Below are 17,317 nucleotides of genomic sequence, written 5' to 3' on the forward strand. Positions count from 1 at the left end.
TATATATTGGGATATTCAAGGCAATTATCTTCTCCATTAATCTAAGGGAAAATCTTAAGATATGTGACACAAATTATTCATTACACAGTCATAGCTGTGGTTGGGTAATTTACACTCTACTTGAGTTCTTTCTCATTAGTCTTTTAAATGAGTCCCCACTGGAGGGGAAAAGCAATAGGAGGCACAGGCAATGAAGGAAAATTAGCCTAATCTAAAGTTTCAAAGTTTCACTCAGACCTGCTCATGGGAAAAACCTTAACAGCAATAACAACAATAATAACAATAACTTAGATTTGTGTAAGGCTTTACAGAATCTTTAAATGCTTTCACATTACACCTCTTATTCCTCCTGACAGCATAAATATTCTACAACATATCAGTCAGTTCATAAGCATTTATTCGACATTTACTACATGCTAGGTACTGTGTTAATCACTAGGGACACAAAGAAAGGCAAAAGATAGCCTCTACTCTCAAGGAGCTCATTGTTTAATGAAAGAAATGGGTTGGAGGGCAGATTATTATCTCCATTTGATACATAAGAAAATTGAGGTATTGAGAGTATAAGTGACTTGCTCAAAATCACATGGCTATTAAATGATGGAACCATAACTAGAATCCAAGTCTTCTAACTTCTAATCCAGAGTCCCCAAATTATCTGTCAGTACTAGAATTCTCATCAAACATCAGAATAAATGATTTTGTCTTCTCTTACCTTGAGCATATGTTGCCTCAGTTCCACCAATGAATAGATGTAATGGAATGTATTTATTTTTAGCTGGCAAAACATTAATTGCTCCTTGCAGAAATATAGACTGTGCTTCATTGATGAAGCCACTGCTATAATAATGTATACCCGGTGAAGTAAATTGGTAAGAAAAAGAACCTGCCATGTAAGATGATATATAAACACAAATTATCAAAAAATACTTGGATGTACTAGGGAGACTGTACTGTAATGCAGATTCCAATGCTCAAATCATAGATCTCTTAATTTTTCATCAATATTTGCACAGTTTAAATAGGGCATAGAAAGCAAATGACCCACTTCCTGACTAAAAAAGTTCATAGTAAAATTATGCCCCTATATGAAAAAGTTCTGTATTTTTAAAATAATAACCAGCATTTATATAGCACCTCAAGTTTTATGAAGCATTTTAAAACCATCTTATTTTATTCTCACAAGATCCTCTTCGTCCTGAGAAGTCAATGCTATTATTATCATCATTTTACATATGAAGAAACTAAGGTAGACAGAGGTTAAGCTATTAAATGCCTAAGTCTAGATTGGAAGTCACATCTTCCTGACTCCAGGACCAGTGTTTTATCCACTGAGACATCTAGCTGCCACTTTTTTAAAAGCCAAAAACCAAAACCAAAATCATCCCAGAATGTGTCATAATTTGAAAAATTTATATATATATATATGTATATATATATGAAAGGAAAACAATATTTAAAATTATTTTCCATGAATGAGAAACTCCAACTGCTAGGTCCAAAGGTAAATTGGAAAAAAAACTTTGGATTCTAGCATCATAAATCTGGAAGGATTTTTGAGATAAGAAAATGTATTTATTACTTCTAATTTTAATCAAGGCCATATCTCAATTATTTGTATATAACCTGGAAAGTAAAAATGATGATAAATTTACTAGAATTTATTAGACTAAAATAATCTGCTAATTAAGGCCTCACACCATGTCTCTCCCCTCCCATCTCATTTAACCATCTTTGAATGATAGGATTATAGATTTAGCACTGCTAATTATTATTTCCCCTCACAAACTTTCTGCTCTAATTTTCTCTATTGTTTATACTTCTCCTATCCAAAAATGCTGATGTTCACGTCTAGACATTTGCTATTTCTGCAATCTTCAATTTTATTATTTTTTGACAATACCCTGGTTGTCTTCCTTGATTGATCCCATTTGTGTTCATGTTTCTAGTCAGGACATCTTTACTTTGTACTATATTGATGCAGCTTTATAACTAAATTACTTATTTGTTTGTTTATCTATTTATACACTTGTATCTTGTCTCTCCAAATCTATTTTAAGCTTCTCGGGGACAGTGACTATCAACACCTTGTAATTTTTTAAAAAGTCACCTTTGCATCTAATATAGTACTCTGTATATAGTAGGTGCTTAATTAATATTGGTGACTGAAAAAGATAATTTGTAACTGCAAGTTTAGCTAAATGGGCAAAGTCTTGCAAAGTCAGTTGAGCAATTCCTCTCAAACTAACTTGTATTTAACTTCTTTGTATTTCTTTGTCTTTATTCTCTTTTATGAATCATTCTGCATATATTTATATATATTTATTTCTTGTCTTCCTTATTAGAACCTAAGAACATTGGGAGTACATTTCTCTGCATTTTATTCCCTGCATATGTCTCATTAGCCCTTAGCAGAGTGCCTGACACACAGTAAGTGCTAAATAAATGCTGATTAATTAGTTATCAATTCACATCTGGACTGTTGCAATAGCCTTCTGGTTGGTCTTTCTGCCTCAGGTCTTTTCCAATTTCATCACATTCTCTCTCAATCAAGCTGCCAGACTGAGCTCCCTAAAACACAAGATGGGCCACATCAGCACTCTTCCTCCCCTCTACTTCCTCCCTTACTCAATGAACTCTAGTGGCTCCCTATTATCTCCAGTATCAAATATAAATAAAACCTTATGTTTGGCTTTTAAGGCCCTTTAAAATTTAGCCCCTTCCTATCTTTCTAGTCTTCTTAACGCTTTACTTCTTACTGTATCTGCAATGCACAGGCCTTGCTGTCTTGACTACACTGTCTGTCCATGCCATGCCTTTTCAATGGCTGTCCCTCATGCCTGGAATGCTCTCCTTCCTCATTTCTGTTTTCTGGCTTTCCTGGCTTCTTTCCAGACCCAGACTGAATCTCACCTTCTGCAAGAGGCCTTTCTCAATCTGCCCCCAACTCACCCCACCCAGACTGCTAATGCCTTCCTTCTGAGATTACCTACCCTATACTCTGTATATAGCTTGTGTCTACATAGATTGCATATTATTTCCCCCCCTAAGAATGTGAACTCCTGGAAGGCAGGGTCTGTTTTTGCCATTCTTTGTATCTCTGTCATTTAGCTCAGTTCCTGGTACATAGTAGGTGCTTAATAAATGCTTGATGGTGATGATGGTTATATGTCAGACACTTGAGGAGGGGAATTAATTCTTTCTGAACACTAATCTCTTAGTAAAAGTTACTTTTTCATTTCCCTTTAAAGTACATGCTTCATATTAAGTAGTTTTAGTGAAAAGGGGGGAAAGACAGTATCTTTGTGCTTATTCTCCCAGCCGTGGAAAACACAGCATGAGTGAGATACTGAGAATGTTAGGAGATGGAATAAGAAAAGAGAAGCTGTAGGGTGGGAAGCTATGCTTTCTATTTATTCACTGAGTCTTTTTAAGAGCATTGAAACTTGGTTGTTGGAAGGTTAGTGACTTGCCTGGCAAAAGAAAGAGCATTGACCCAGGGAAACGTGGAGCTAGGGCTTATATGGAGAAAGTACTTCATTTAGATGAGGAAGAAAGGAGAGAGACTTAATTGAAGGGTTGAGAAAGACTGGACAAAGGATTCAGAGAGTGCACATGAGGGAATGACTGAGTGAGTCAGTGAATTCTAGGGCTTGGCAGAGGTGCCAAACCCCATTTGGACACAGAACCCTGGTCTCCATATAAAGGAAATGGGGTGACTTGACTCCTAGTTACCAGCCCTCCATCCCTAACACAGAGACAATACTAAAACAGAAAATGCAGTGATGATGCAGTAAGATTTTGTCTCTTTCAACATCTCTGATTCATGTGTTTTCTTAGCTCCCCAAATTATTTTGGGAAGAGATTGGGATAGGGAGGGGAAGAGAAGGAAAAGGGTAATGTAAGACCCAAGGGGTGGGTGACAGAACAGTGTGTGTGACCACAATACCAGCCTTCCTATGAAAGTGACTCCCTACTTATCCTACTTTTGAAACAAATTCTAGAATTATGGATTTAGAACTAGAAGGGAACTCAAAGATCATAAAGTTCAACCCACTCATTTAAAAGATGAGGAAACTGAGGCCTAGAGAAATTGTCTTGTCTAAGCTCATACAGGTAAGTAAATGGCAGTGCCAGGATTTGAACCCAAATCTTCTCTCTCCAAATCCAGTCCTCTTTCCATCAATCTGTGCTGCCTAGGGGGAACACTGGAAATTTAAAGCATGTTTTATGAAGTTCATGGAGCAACAAAATCACCCAATGTGGGTCCTCACTGTAAGAGTCCATCATTACTCCCTTGCTTGTTTTCCTGGGAAAATTGTCTTTGAGGGATAGTGGATCCTGGTCATTAGGACACAGCCCTACATATCTGCTTTCACCAGTCCTGGCTAAGCTATGTGATAGGCAAACTGTGGGTGATTGCTTTGGATTGAGTGGTGTCCTGGATGTAGAAGGATTATATTGAATTTGATAAATATTTATTAAGCACCAACTATGTGCTAGGCACTGTACTAAGAGCTGGGAATACAAAGAAGTAAAAGACAGTCCCTACCTTCAAGGAGCTTACAATCTAAAGGGAGAGATAACATGCAATCAAATATTTACAAAGCAAGCTATTCACAGGATAAATAGGAAATAATCAACAGAGAGAAGGCATTGGAATTAAAAAGGATTAGGGAAGGTTTCCTGTAGAAGACCAGACTTTAGCTGCGACTTAAAGGAAGCCAGACAGGTCAGTAGTAGGAGCAGAGAAGAGAGAGAATTCTAGGCTTGGGAGACAACAGAGAAAATGCGGGTCTTGTTTGTGGAATAGCCAAGAGGTTAGTGTTACTGGATCAAAGACCACATGTAAAAGAGTAAGGTGTAAGAAAACTGGAAAGGCAGCAAGTGGCTAGGTTATGAAGGGCTTTGAATGCCAAACAGAGCTCCTAGAGGCAGTAGAAAGCCACTGGAGTTTATTGAGTAGGAGAGTGACATGATCAGACTCCATGAAAATCATGTTTGTGATTGAATGGAGAATGGATTAGAGTGGGAAGAATCTTGAGACAAGCAGAACCATCAGCAGGCCATTGCAATAATCCAAATGTGAGGTAAGGAAGGCCTGTACCAGAGTGGTGGCAGTGTCAGAGGAGAGAAAGGGGCTTATTGGCGAGATGTTACAAAAGTGAAATCAACAGGCCGTGGCGACAGCTTGCATATGAGGAGCGAGATAGTGAGGAAGCCAGGATGACTCTTAGGTTGCGAGCCTGAGAGACTGGGAAGATGATGTTGGCCTCTGTAGCAATGGGGAAGACAGGAGGTAGGGGTGGGGAAAAGATAATGGGTTCTATTTTATACATATTGAGCTTAAGATGTCTATTGGACATCTAGTTAAACATGTTTGAAAGGCAATTGGAGATGTGAGATTGGAGGTCAGAAGAGAGATGGGGGCAGGAAAAGTAGATTTGAGAATTAATAGCATAGAGATGATAATTATAGGTATTGATGGGATTACCAAGTAAAGTAGTATATCAGGAGAAGAGAAGAGGACCCAGGATAGAATCCTCAGGGACACCTATAGATAGAGGGTGTGATCTGAAAGTCTTGAAGCAGTCAGTAAGCAAGCATTTACTAAGCACTTACTTTGTGTCAGGTACTGCACTAAGCACCATAGATACAAAGAAAGTAAAAAATGTGGTTCCTGCCCTCAAAGAATCAAAGCTTGGATGTTTCCTGGTAGAGGGAAGTCTTGGTCACATACAGCAGAGGTGTTAAACATGTATCCTGCTACCTCATATAGCCCACGACACTACTGAGTAGGACTGAACCCAGATCAAAATGTAGTTGGGAAATACTTAACAAAATAAATAAAAAATACAACATAATGTTAATTTGTGGTTTTCTAAGCCAATATGTGGCCAATTTGTTGCTATTTGTTTGACACCACTGATGTACAGGTTGAACTAGTTGACCTATAAGGACCCACTCAACTCTGAGAATCTGTAAGACGGAAAAGTTGCTAGTGACCAAAATGAAGTATGGAGAAGATTAAAAAGTGAACCAACATTCTTCCAGGTAACCAGACACAAAGCATAAATGACTGAGTGATAGTTTCCTGACACTGGAGTTGAACACTGTAGCTTCCTGGAAATGGGGGCAGTCATTCACTGGAACAACAAGTGTATGAATGTACAATACTTCACACATAGTATAGGTTGTTATCTATGGAATTATTTCAAAATTGCTCTATCCTCATCAGGAAATGTTTGAGATGGGTCTCTCAAACATTACACCAAACATTAAAGCAGAAACATAAAATAGTTGTTTTCAAGTATTTAAAGGATTTTCATGTGGAAAAACAGTAAGACTAATTGTGTATCATCTTAAAGGGCATAACTAGAACCAATGATATTTTAACAATGCAGACTTCAGTTCCATACAATGAAGATATTTTTAAACAATGAAAGCAGTTCAAAAATGAAATAGGCAGATTTATGAGGTTGTGAGTTCGCCTCAGCCCTGGAAGCCTTCTAGCAGTGACGGATACACGGAACAGTGATCACTTGTCAGGGATGTTATTAGGAGTAGTTCCTGCACCGATTTAGAGGATAATGTCTGAAGTCCCTTCTAAGATCGTAGGACCTGTGAAAATGTACTTAAATATTTAGGATAGATCATAGGATCATAGATTAAGAGGTTTCCTAGTCCACTCCCCTCATTTTACTGGTGAAAAGACAAATCCAGAGAAATTAAGTGCCCTGTGGGTAGTGAGTGTCAGAGCTAAAATTTGCACTCTGCTCCTCTGACTCCAAATCCAGAATTTCTGTTATTGTGCCACACAATTTAAACAAAATTGATTTCTTCTTACATTCTAGGAAAAGATACATAATACAAATTGAACAGAAAAGAAACATACCTGATGTGCTTTTTTGGTTTCCACTAGTAAATCCTTTGCCGTCATAAATCACATTTCCAGGACTAGAAACAGAGAAAACACGATAGCCTATTCCTCTGACGAAAGGCTGAGCTTGCCATTGCCATATCACTGTGTCGCCCACAGATATATTTAAGACTGATGGAGACCATGCATATCCTTCTCCATAAACTAAGACCAAAAAAAGAGAGGCCATTTAAAAGGGAAAGAATAAAAAAAAAAGAAGAGAATGAAAGTTTTACTGAATGTAAATGTTTACTGAGCTTAAAATATCTTATAATTAACATTCTAACTTTCTCACATACAGAATTTAATTATTTGGTAAAATAAGCTGAAATCAGAGGAACTAGGATGGTGAGAAACTAAGGGGAACCAAAAAGATTAATTAAGCCCGAATCATCAAGAGGCCCATCTGGAAAGCAGGAAGTTGCTGAAAGACTTAGTCACAAAAAGCACCAAGATTTAGAACATTTTCTACATGTCCAAAATTGAACCCATTATATTTTCCCACAAACCTCCCACTTCCTAACTTCCCTATTACAGTGAAGGGTATAACTGTCTTCCCAGTCACCCAGACTCACAACTGAGGTTACTCCTTATTCTTTCTCATCCCTCATATCCAATCTATTGCCAAGTTTTGTTGATTCTACCCGCATAACATTTTTTATATGTCCCTCTTCTCAACCTTGATACTGTCACACCATCCTGGTCCAGGCCCATATCACCTCCCACCTAAACTCTTGCAATAATCTTCTGTTTGGTCTCCTTGACTGAGGTCTCTCTCCAAACCTCAGCTTTCAGCCTTCACTCAGCTGACAAAGCAATGTTCCTAAAGCACAGATCTGACCATGTCACTATCCCTCCCTCCCCCCCATTACCTCCATTATCCAATAAGATCCACTGGCTTCCTGTCACCTCCATGATCAAATACAAAATTCTCTGTTTGATATTTATAACATGCCCCATCCTTATATATTTCAGTCTTCTTATACCTTATATATTCTTATACCTTCTATATTTATACCTTTATACATTATACCCCCCCATATACTCTGTGATCCAGTGCCACTGGTCTCCCTGCTATTTCTTGCACATGACACTCCATTTCCAGACTTTATACATTGTCACTAGCTGTCTCCTATATCTGTAATTTTCTCCTTCATCATGTTCACCTCCTGGCTTCTTCTAAGTCCCAGTTAAAATCTCACCTCCAGGAAACCTTTCCTCATCTCCCTTAACTCTAGTGCTTCCCTCTGTTGATATTTCCAATTTGTCCTTTACATAGTTTGTTGTATATATTTGTTTTCATGTTGTCTCCCCCATTAGACTATGAGCTCCTTGAGCTATGATACTCCTTGAGAGCAAAGACTGTTTTGCTTTTCTCTGTATCTTTAACTTAACACCTCTGTCACATAATAAGTGCTTACTAAAGACTTATTAGCTGATTGACAGTAATACCTTTGAACATATCAAGCTGTTTAGACCTAGACATACCTGAGAATCTAGATACCTTTCCATCTCCCATGAGCAAACATTCATATGTGTGTGTATGTATACATATATCTCACCAATAACAAACTAGGGAATAATGGCAGAGGTCCCATATTTCTGGGGAAAAGGTCTAGATTTGAGCATTGGGGAACTTCTGTATCTCAGATTGCCCAGGTAAAAATGGAGGTAATAACATTTGTTTTTAAATTATTTTGTCAAAAAGTTATAAGAAAAGATGAAATAAAAATAATCTTATTTGGTTCCTGAGGACTTCATTAAAGTCCTACTCTAAGTAGTCTGTGTAAACTGAGTTCCTAGCAGATAGTAATGTAACAAGTGTGATTTTTTTCTTGTTTGAAGTCCAAAGAAGAGTTGATACTGGATGTGTCCCAAAAGAGAGATTTTTCACTCTTCTCTTATAGCCAACCAATGGTGTGTTGGGAGGAGGAGATGTGAAGAAATCTTTCCATGAGTTTTTCTCTACTTGACACAGTGGCCCATCCTATTTGACACAACTCTCAGTTACTAGGATCAATAAGGCATTCACTCAACTAATCAATAAATATTTATTAAGTACTTAAGTGCTAGAGTTCCTGGATTTCCTTGACAAGAAGCCAATATGCATGGCTATTTCCACAGAATCAGACTAAAGTCAAGAGCAATGGAATCACCTCTGTTTCATCAGTAACATGTTAAGGCTTTGAGAACTAGTCAAAGACCATGAGACTGTTAGCCAAGAACCAGCTTAGCTAAGTTCAGAGAGGCTCATCACTGTAAGACCAGCCATAAAGTTATGAATTTCTGGACCATAGCAACTCATGACATTATCTCCCAAGGCAGTGGTGTCAAACTCAAATAGAAATGGGGGCCACTAAACCATACGTAAACCATACATCCCTTTGACTTATTGATTTATTGATTGTATATTGACTTAGAAAAACACAAATTCACATTATCTGTGTTTTATTGTGTCTTTATTTATTTTATTAAATATTTGTCAACTACATTTCAATGTGGTTGGGGCTGCATTCAGGAGTGTGGTGGGCTACATATTTAATACCTCTATCCCAAGGTGCAAGGTTGAGCTTCTGTTAGGAGAACAAGTTCACACTGATAAAACAACAGATTCTGTGAATTCCTGAAGTTAGTTCCAGGCATGGAATGGAGGGTAGAGGAGGTGGAGAAACTACATGAATTTTAAAATTTATTAGTATGTACTCATACCTGAATCTTCTCCTTGGTTGGTAACTCTGAATACATTCGTTGTTGAGTGAAGAATACATGTTATACTGTTCTCTGAAGATGATGTCACATTGCAAGGAAATGATCCTAGAAAGGGCCAAATAAAATTAGTTTCTCAGTTAACTATTTTAAGGAGAGATATAATTGTTTGGGTTGTACAGAGCTTTTTAAACCTTAAAGCCAGAAAAATTGGCTGTGGCTTAATCGCTTAGGAACCAAAGATCTTCCAAACATTTTCAGTCAAAGCATCAGGCTCTTTGTTAGGTAGCATTTAACAGAATCAAGAGCTGGAGAGACTTTAGAATTCGTTTTACTTCTGACTTCCATAGGAGAAGGCTGAGTAGCAGAAGCATCTGGAGAAGGACTTGAAGTGAATAATAAGAGCAAATTGTGTATGTGATTTCAGGGCTTCAGAAGAACATCAGAGACTTTACTTAGGAAGGAGAAATTTGGGAGAACTTCAAGAGAGTTGAAAGAAAAGGGCATGAGCTGAAGGAAGACAAAGAGAAAGAGACTTATTCTTCAGGAGGACTCAGACTGAAATACAAGTATTGAAAAAAAGGACCTAAGGGCAGGAGAAGTGGGAAGAACAGAAGCAGGTGAAGGACTCAAGGAGGAGGAAATTAAATGATGGGAGCTGAAGGAGGAAAAAAAGAAGGGGAAAAAGATAAGGCAAAGTAAGAAAAACTGAAGGAATTTGAAGCTGGTTGTCAAGTTAAGAAGGACAAAAGAATCCGTAAATGTTTAACAAGATTTGAAGATGAGTTCCAGGCATCCTCAAACAGTTTGAAAGACAAGTACTAAGGAATTTATTTCTGGCAAGTATGGAGAACATGGGCAATCTTTCAGAGACTTGTTTTGAGTGTGTAATGTTTTTATTTTTGCCATAATCAAGACACTGCTATCTACGTTCAGAATGAAGGCTGGTCTTTCTCCTAGATGGGGGGGTGAAGGTGTCTGGACAATGCCTTTCCACACTCTGCAGTATCAGAGATGATAAATTCTTTCTAAAAGAACTAAAAGTCACTTAGTCAATAAGCATTTATTAGAAATGCTAAAAACTGTGCTAAGTGCTGGAGATATGCAGAAAGTGCATATCTCACAGTGCAATGGGAGAGACAACAGAAAACCAATTATATACAAATGAAGATATAGACAGGATAAACTTGAGATAATTTCAGAGGAAAGACTAACATTAAGAGGGATCAGGAAAAGTTTAACGTAAGAAACAAATTCTAAGGATAAGGACATGATCATCCTTCTGTGTAGTCTGCCCTTTTCAGACCATATCTAGAGTACCTTTGGAAGTCCTGGTCATCACATTTTAGGAAGAACATGGATAATCTGGAGAGCATCAAGATGAACAAAAACAGGATGGTGAAGACGGTGAAGATTTTATATTGTAGAGATAAGTTGAAGGAATGGAGGACACTTAGCCAAAAGATCAGTCAATCAACAAATATATTAAATGCTTACTATGTGCCAGGCACTGTGTGAAGCACTGGAGATTCAAAGAAAGATAAAATGTCTCTGCTCTTGAGGAACTTACAGGTTAATGGGAGAGACAATGTACAAATTACTATGTGCGAACAAGCTATATAAAAGATCAATTGGAAATAACAGAGGGAAGGCACCAGAATTAAGAGGGATCTCAGTGGGGGACATAATAGCTAAGTTCAAGTACCTAAAGGGCTGTCATGTGAATGAGGGATTAAGTTTGGCCCCAGAGGACAGAAGCAGGAAAAATGGGTGGAAAGTATAAAGAAGAAATTTAGGACTGATATCAGGAAAAACTTCCTAACAATTTGAACTATCCCAAAGACGGCTCTCTCAAGAGACAGTGGGGATCCCCATTTCTGAAAGTGTCTGAGAAAAGGCTGGGTGACCATTTTTAGGTAGATATTAGAGGGAATTCTTTTTCAGGTATGAGTTGGATTAGGTGGCTGCTAAGGTCCTGTTCAACTCTGAAACATAGATTCTGTGACAATATGCTCAATCTCAGCTCAGCCAATGGTTCTGTTCATAAATGATCCCACACTCCAATTAAACTGGAATGGTATTCCTTATACTGATGCTCAAGCAATAGTCTGTTTTTCCCATTTGGGGTTCATATTAACTGTGAGATTAGGTGGGTCTTTTTCATTTGTAAAAGGTAGTTAAATATGACAGAGTGCAAAGAGCCCTGGATTTACAATCAGGGGATCTAAGCAGAAGTAGGGAGAATGAGTTTGAATATAACAGAAACCTTTCTAATACCTAGAGCTATCCAAAGTGGGGGGGGGGGTTGGTGGTGGTGGTGGTTACCTTTCTTTGGAAGGTGTGTGCTTCCCCTTATTTGAAATCTTCCAGGAAAGGCTGGATAAATACTGGGGATGCAGTAGAGAAGTGGTATCAAACTCAAATAGAAGTGGGGGGGGAGTGGGAATAAGCTATAAATAAGTATCCCTGCCAGTTTCATATTAACTTAGAAAACCTTAAGTTAACATTAACCATGTTTTATTGTATTTTTATTCATTTTGTGAAATATTTCCAAATTACATTTTAATTGGGTTTTGGTAGCACTCTGGAGTGTTAAGCAATGTGTTTGAGACTTCTGCTGCTGCAGATATTTTTGGTAAAATACAGATTAGACTAGTTGGCTTCTGAGGTCCATTACAACTCTGAGATTTTGTAATTGTGTAATGAATTATCTAGTTTCACTCCCCATTTTACAGATGAGGAAACTGAGGCCCACAGAATTGTGAAATGATTTACTCAATGTCACGCAGAGCCAGAATTCAAACCAAAAATTTCCACTTACTTCAAGTTTATTTTGGTTCTTAGTAAGATAGGGAATTATTTTCCTCTTTGATTCGATGTTCTCCATACAGTAAATATTCAGTAAAGTATTGCCAAGTAAGTGAATGAACTAAGGCAAGTCCACTTACCAAAAATAAATAATTACATACTATCAAAGAACATCGAGTCCCATGAGTTTGTAGTATTCATGTTATTAAAAATGCATCCAGGTTTTGCTTACATCTTCCAACTATCTTGATAAAAACATATAATGAAAGGATTCTTCCAAGGAATAATGAAAAACCTTACCAAAGAACACACTGTTTTCATCTGGTGTTGTGCTGAATCCAAAACCCATTAAAGTGATTTCAGAACCACCATATAATGAGCCTTTCTGTGGAAATATGTTGGTCACTTGCAAAATATACTGTATGGAAACATTTAATTCTTCACTATAAAAGAAAAATAAAGATGTTTTCATTGAGTATTCCATAGGCTCACACTACTAAATTTTTGCCATGAAATAAATTCTTTAGTACAGAAGGGGAGAGATGTGAATATTTAATTATTTATTATAATAGGCTAAAAGGCAAATTGATTTTATACCCACCCACAAATTTATTTATTTGTGCATACACATACAATGTATGTACATACACACAGATTTGTTTAAATAGAACACCTCACCTCAAAATCTAGAGCCATGTCATTGCTTCTGAGACATACTTTGGGTCTTCCATAATGAAAAGTGGGGCAAATAATAGAAATTATAACATATGTACATATATATGTAAAATTAAAAACATTCTCATTATCTTCAAGATAATACCAGCACCAATGCTACTACTACAGATTACTGAGTCCCAGAGACATCCAGAAATCTATATAATCTTATGATTGTTCATTTAGCTGAGAATCTATCAATAAATAACAAACATATCAATGTGAGTTCCTTAGTCTTACAATACTAAATGGGAAGAATTATGAATTTGGGAGTGTGGAAACTTGAAATTTTATTTGAACTGCAGCACCAACTCACTTGAATTCCCCGAGTTTCATTTTGCTCAGATGCAAAATGTAGATTATTTTTATTCTTTGAGGAACTCAAATTCATAACTTGTACCTTGATGATGCAAATCCCCAGTTTCCAACTTCTACACAAATGTCATAGTTCCCAGGAGACAATTTGGGTAGGAGACATGTAATATCTGTGAAGTTCCAGTGAAGAATGGTACAATTTACTCCTCCAACATATACCATGTTCTGTGAGTGTTCATTTCCAAAATTATAGCCTTTAATAGTTAAATTTACTTCTCCTATGATTGCAAATAAGAAAAATAGCAGTTTCAAATGAAGGGCCACCAGAATATCAAATTCAAAGTTTGTACCATGTGTAAAAATAAGAATTAACCTATTCCTCTTCTGTGGTTTACTATACCCAAAGAATTCCTCCCCTAGTTGGTGGTCCACCTCCTAGTGAGGCATCCCTTCACACTGGTCATTGGACAGAAAGTCATAGTCCCTACAGCGTCTGGAAAATTTTTAAAACTTTTGGAGGCAATTGAAGAGTCAGTCAAGATGTTTGGTCACTAGATAGAACATACTAATAAAGGGAGCCACACAACTCTTTCCTTTGCTATTTCACTCAGAAAAAAAAAGAAATCCAGGATACTTTACTTAAATATTTCTATTCTAATATCATAGCTTAAAGTAAAGAACTGGTACAGCATCTGTGATAAAATTTCAAGTTAAGCACATAGTAGGAACTATCCTTTCAAAGTAACCTATATATGAGATTTCTTTGATCTTATGAAATAGTTCCTTACCCTGCAGCATTCGTGTTTTTGGACTAAAGTACATTATACCGGGAGTCTGTGAGATATTGTAACTAAAAGCCGAATTAGCACTTGCTTGTAGTCCGTTGGTTGTAACAATAATATCAAAAGTTCCCTCAGCTCCCTAAAATAAAAAAAAGCATACCATAAGTAACTAGAAAATGTAAACCTTTTAAATGAAATCAACTAGAAATATCCAAGTTCAGCTGTTTCCTTCCAGCTCAAAAAAACATTCATTTATCAAGTGACTACCTGGCACTTTATTATAAACATTGGTGATATAAAGATGAAAAATAAAAGAAGCCTTGCTCTCATGGATCATATCATCTTTTTTTTTGGAGGGGAGGAGGCAGTGTATATGTAGATAAATAAATAATAGACATATGCAAAGTAAATACAAAATTATAGTGGGACAACAACAGGAAAGGAAAGACCTTGTGTAAGAGGTAGTGATTGACCAAAGACTTCAATGGAACTAAGGAGGTCAAAAAGCATAGGTGAGGACGGAGAGCATTCTGAGGATGGAGTACAGCCTTTGAAGAGGTATGGGGGCAGGAGATGCATAACTGTGTACAGAAAGTACAAGTAGGACAATTTGCTGAATTTGAACTTTGTAGATGTAGCCAGTGCCCCACATCTGGCTCTCTTTTCTGAGCTTGCTCTCCCTGACTTAGATACACAACAGACAAAACTCAGAATTTTGTCTTCTAACAATGATACCCTTAAATACTCTTATGCAATTGTTCTTAAAAGCATAGTTTATAAATTTAACTCAGAATCAAGATGAGGAGGGCTAGTTTTGTTGAAATGATTTTTTAAAAAATATAATTAAGTTTCAATTTTTCAATGAATCAGAGACTAAATAATATAAACAATATGAATATTTATTCTTTCATCCATTCAACAATCAATTATTAAATATTAACTCTATGCAGAGCTAGGTTGTGAAGATTGCAAACATGATCATGACAGGTTCCTTACCTGCAAGGATATTAAAAATATAGTATGATCTAGATGTTCTAGACATGATTTTAATATATAAGTAGTAGCTAAAAAAATTGGAAAGTTTTGACTTTTCCTCCAAATGTCATTATACCTGAATGTGACTTATGAATTTCCTGTATTGACCAACTGCTTTCACTTTTTTAGCACTCCCATTCTAAGGGATCAAGATCACCACTTGAGACAAATACAAACACTTGATGGTGTTGGCTCAATCCCCAGTCAAGAAAAATGTTCTTTACACCTCCTGGCCCAGAATTCTACACAGAGCATATATTGAATAACTTCTGGTTGATGAACTGGCATGATTTTTAAAAAGTCAGCTTTCTTTATTTCCCTAGCACTCAGATGCTCATGTGTAAAATAGTGGTCCAATTTCATGTTTTTAGAAAAACCTCCTAAGTTGCAGTTAAAAGAAGACATGTCTGTATTATTTGTGTGATGATAAGAGAGTCACTTCATCTTTCCAATACTCAGTTTCCACATCCATATAATGGGAATAATCTTTGCAACCCTGTTTCATAGGATTGCTCTGAGGAAAGTGTTCTGTGTGCCTTAAAACACTATTAATGTGAATTATCCTTATTATTGCTTTAAAAAGACCCACATTCTAAGCTTCTGTCATACTGACTGAAGTTTGACATTGACTTGGCACATTTTGCTGCAGCTCTTATGTCTCACATAATTTGGTTTTAAGTTAAATGATGATTTTCCCCTACAATGTCAAATTCTATGAGATCAGTAAGATCTTCAGTTCTGTTTGTGCACGTTTTTAACACACATAGAAACACTTTGTTTACATTAAGGCTTTCTGTAACTCCTCTAATTTTGTGACTGGGTTGATCCCTAGGGTTGTGTTACTTCATGTTAAGCCCAATAACTAGCACTGCAAGCAGAGCTATTCCCCACCTCTTAAAATCAAGGGATCACTTATGGATACATTAGAAAAAAGTTGAGTGACTAATAGTTTACCTTTGGAGTCCTGCATTTTATCTCATTCAGATTTCCCTTAATCATACTACAGCTTTTATTTCCTACTAGTATCTTGGAGTCTTCACCAAAGCCAAATCCAGATAAAGTCAGCAGTGTGCCTCCTACAAAAGGAAGGGGGAGTGGTAGACAGATCCAGGTTGAAAATAAGGAAATGCAAGATAATACACCTCCAATCTTGATATCCATAACAGAGAGATAATAATACAGCTCTAAAGCATTATCTTGATATCATGTTTTAAATAGGCTTAGGGTACATAGTCTGCTGTCATGGAATCACAGTCAGGCTTATACCCTGAAACCTGGAAGTATAGAGTTGAGGGTGGGGGTGGAGGAAAGTCTAGAGATGAATATGGTGATCTAAGAAGAAGGTATGCTCCAGTGAACCATTAAGACTTTTCACCACTATTCTGGGGGAGGCAGGGCAGTGTTCTCATATTGGCCCTACTTTCCTTATTATTATACCATAGGTTGGATATAAGACTAAATTAAGACTTGCTACTACCCAGCCCCCAAATTTTTCAAACTTGATTGAAATTTAGAACTGAGGAGACAAAAAGAGGGAAAGAAGGAAAGAGGAAGGAAAGAAGAAAGAAAGGAAAGACTGAAGGAAAGAAAGAAGGAAGGAAGGATGGAGGAAAGGAAGGAAAGAGGGAAAGAAGGAAGGTAGGAAAGATGGAAGGAACAAAGGAAGGATAAAAGAAAAAATGATTTTTTGCTTTCCTTTCTTTTTTTCTTGTTTTCCTTTCTCTTGTCAGTTAGGTGGCATAGTGCATAAAGCACTGGTCAAAAAGTCAGAAAGACCTGAGTTCTATATGGCCTCAGATGTTTCCTAGCTGTGTGATTTTGAGCAAGTCACTTAATATCTATTTGTCTCAGTTTCCTCAACTGTAAAGGGGGATAATAACAGTACCTACCTCCCAGGGTTGTTGTGAGGATCAAAATAGATAATATTCGTAAAGCACTTTACATATACAAATATTAGTTGTCATTGTTATTGCTAATTAGTAGTAGTAGTAGTAGTAGTAGTAGTAGTAGTAGTAGTAGTAGTAGTAGTAGTAGTAGT

The 17,317-nt window shown here is 36.9% G+C and overlaps 1 protein-coding gene across 1 annotated transcript in view; it reads right to left on the reverse strand.

Moving 5' to 3' along the window:
• PKHD1L1 (PKHD1 like 1) overlaps window positions 1-17,317 on the reverse strand; it is a 201,501-nt gene that overhangs the window by 101,592 nt on the left and 82,592 nt on the right. Inside the window, exons 30-36 of the mRNA XM_027854060.1 lie at window positions 16,234-16,355; window positions 14,251-14,383; window positions 13,548-13,740; window positions 12,734-12,876; window positions 9,629-9,733; window positions 6,896-7,084; window positions 716-886 (exon numbers count right to left, since the gene is read on the reverse strand). Of these exons, the coding sequence (XP_027709861.1) occupies window positions 716-886; window positions 6,896-7,084; window positions 9,629-9,733; window positions 12,734-12,876; window positions 13,548-13,740; window positions 14,251-14,383; window positions 16,234-16,355 (1,056 nt within the window). The remainder of the gene's footprint in view (window positions 1-715; window positions 887-6,895; window positions 7,085-9,628; window positions 9,734-12,733; window positions 12,877-13,547; window positions 13,741-14,250; window positions 14,384-16,233; window positions 16,356-17,317) is intronic.

The sequence above is a fragment of the Vombatus ursinus genome, unplaced genomic scaffold (genome assembly GCF_900497805.2).
Source record: "Vombatus ursinus unplaced genomic scaffold, bare-nosed wombat genome assembly UNPS02010284.1, whole genome shotgun sequence".
Classification (NCBI taxonomy): Eukaryota; Metazoa; Chordata; class Mammalia; order Diprotodontia; family Vombatidae; genus Vombatus; species Vombatus ursinus.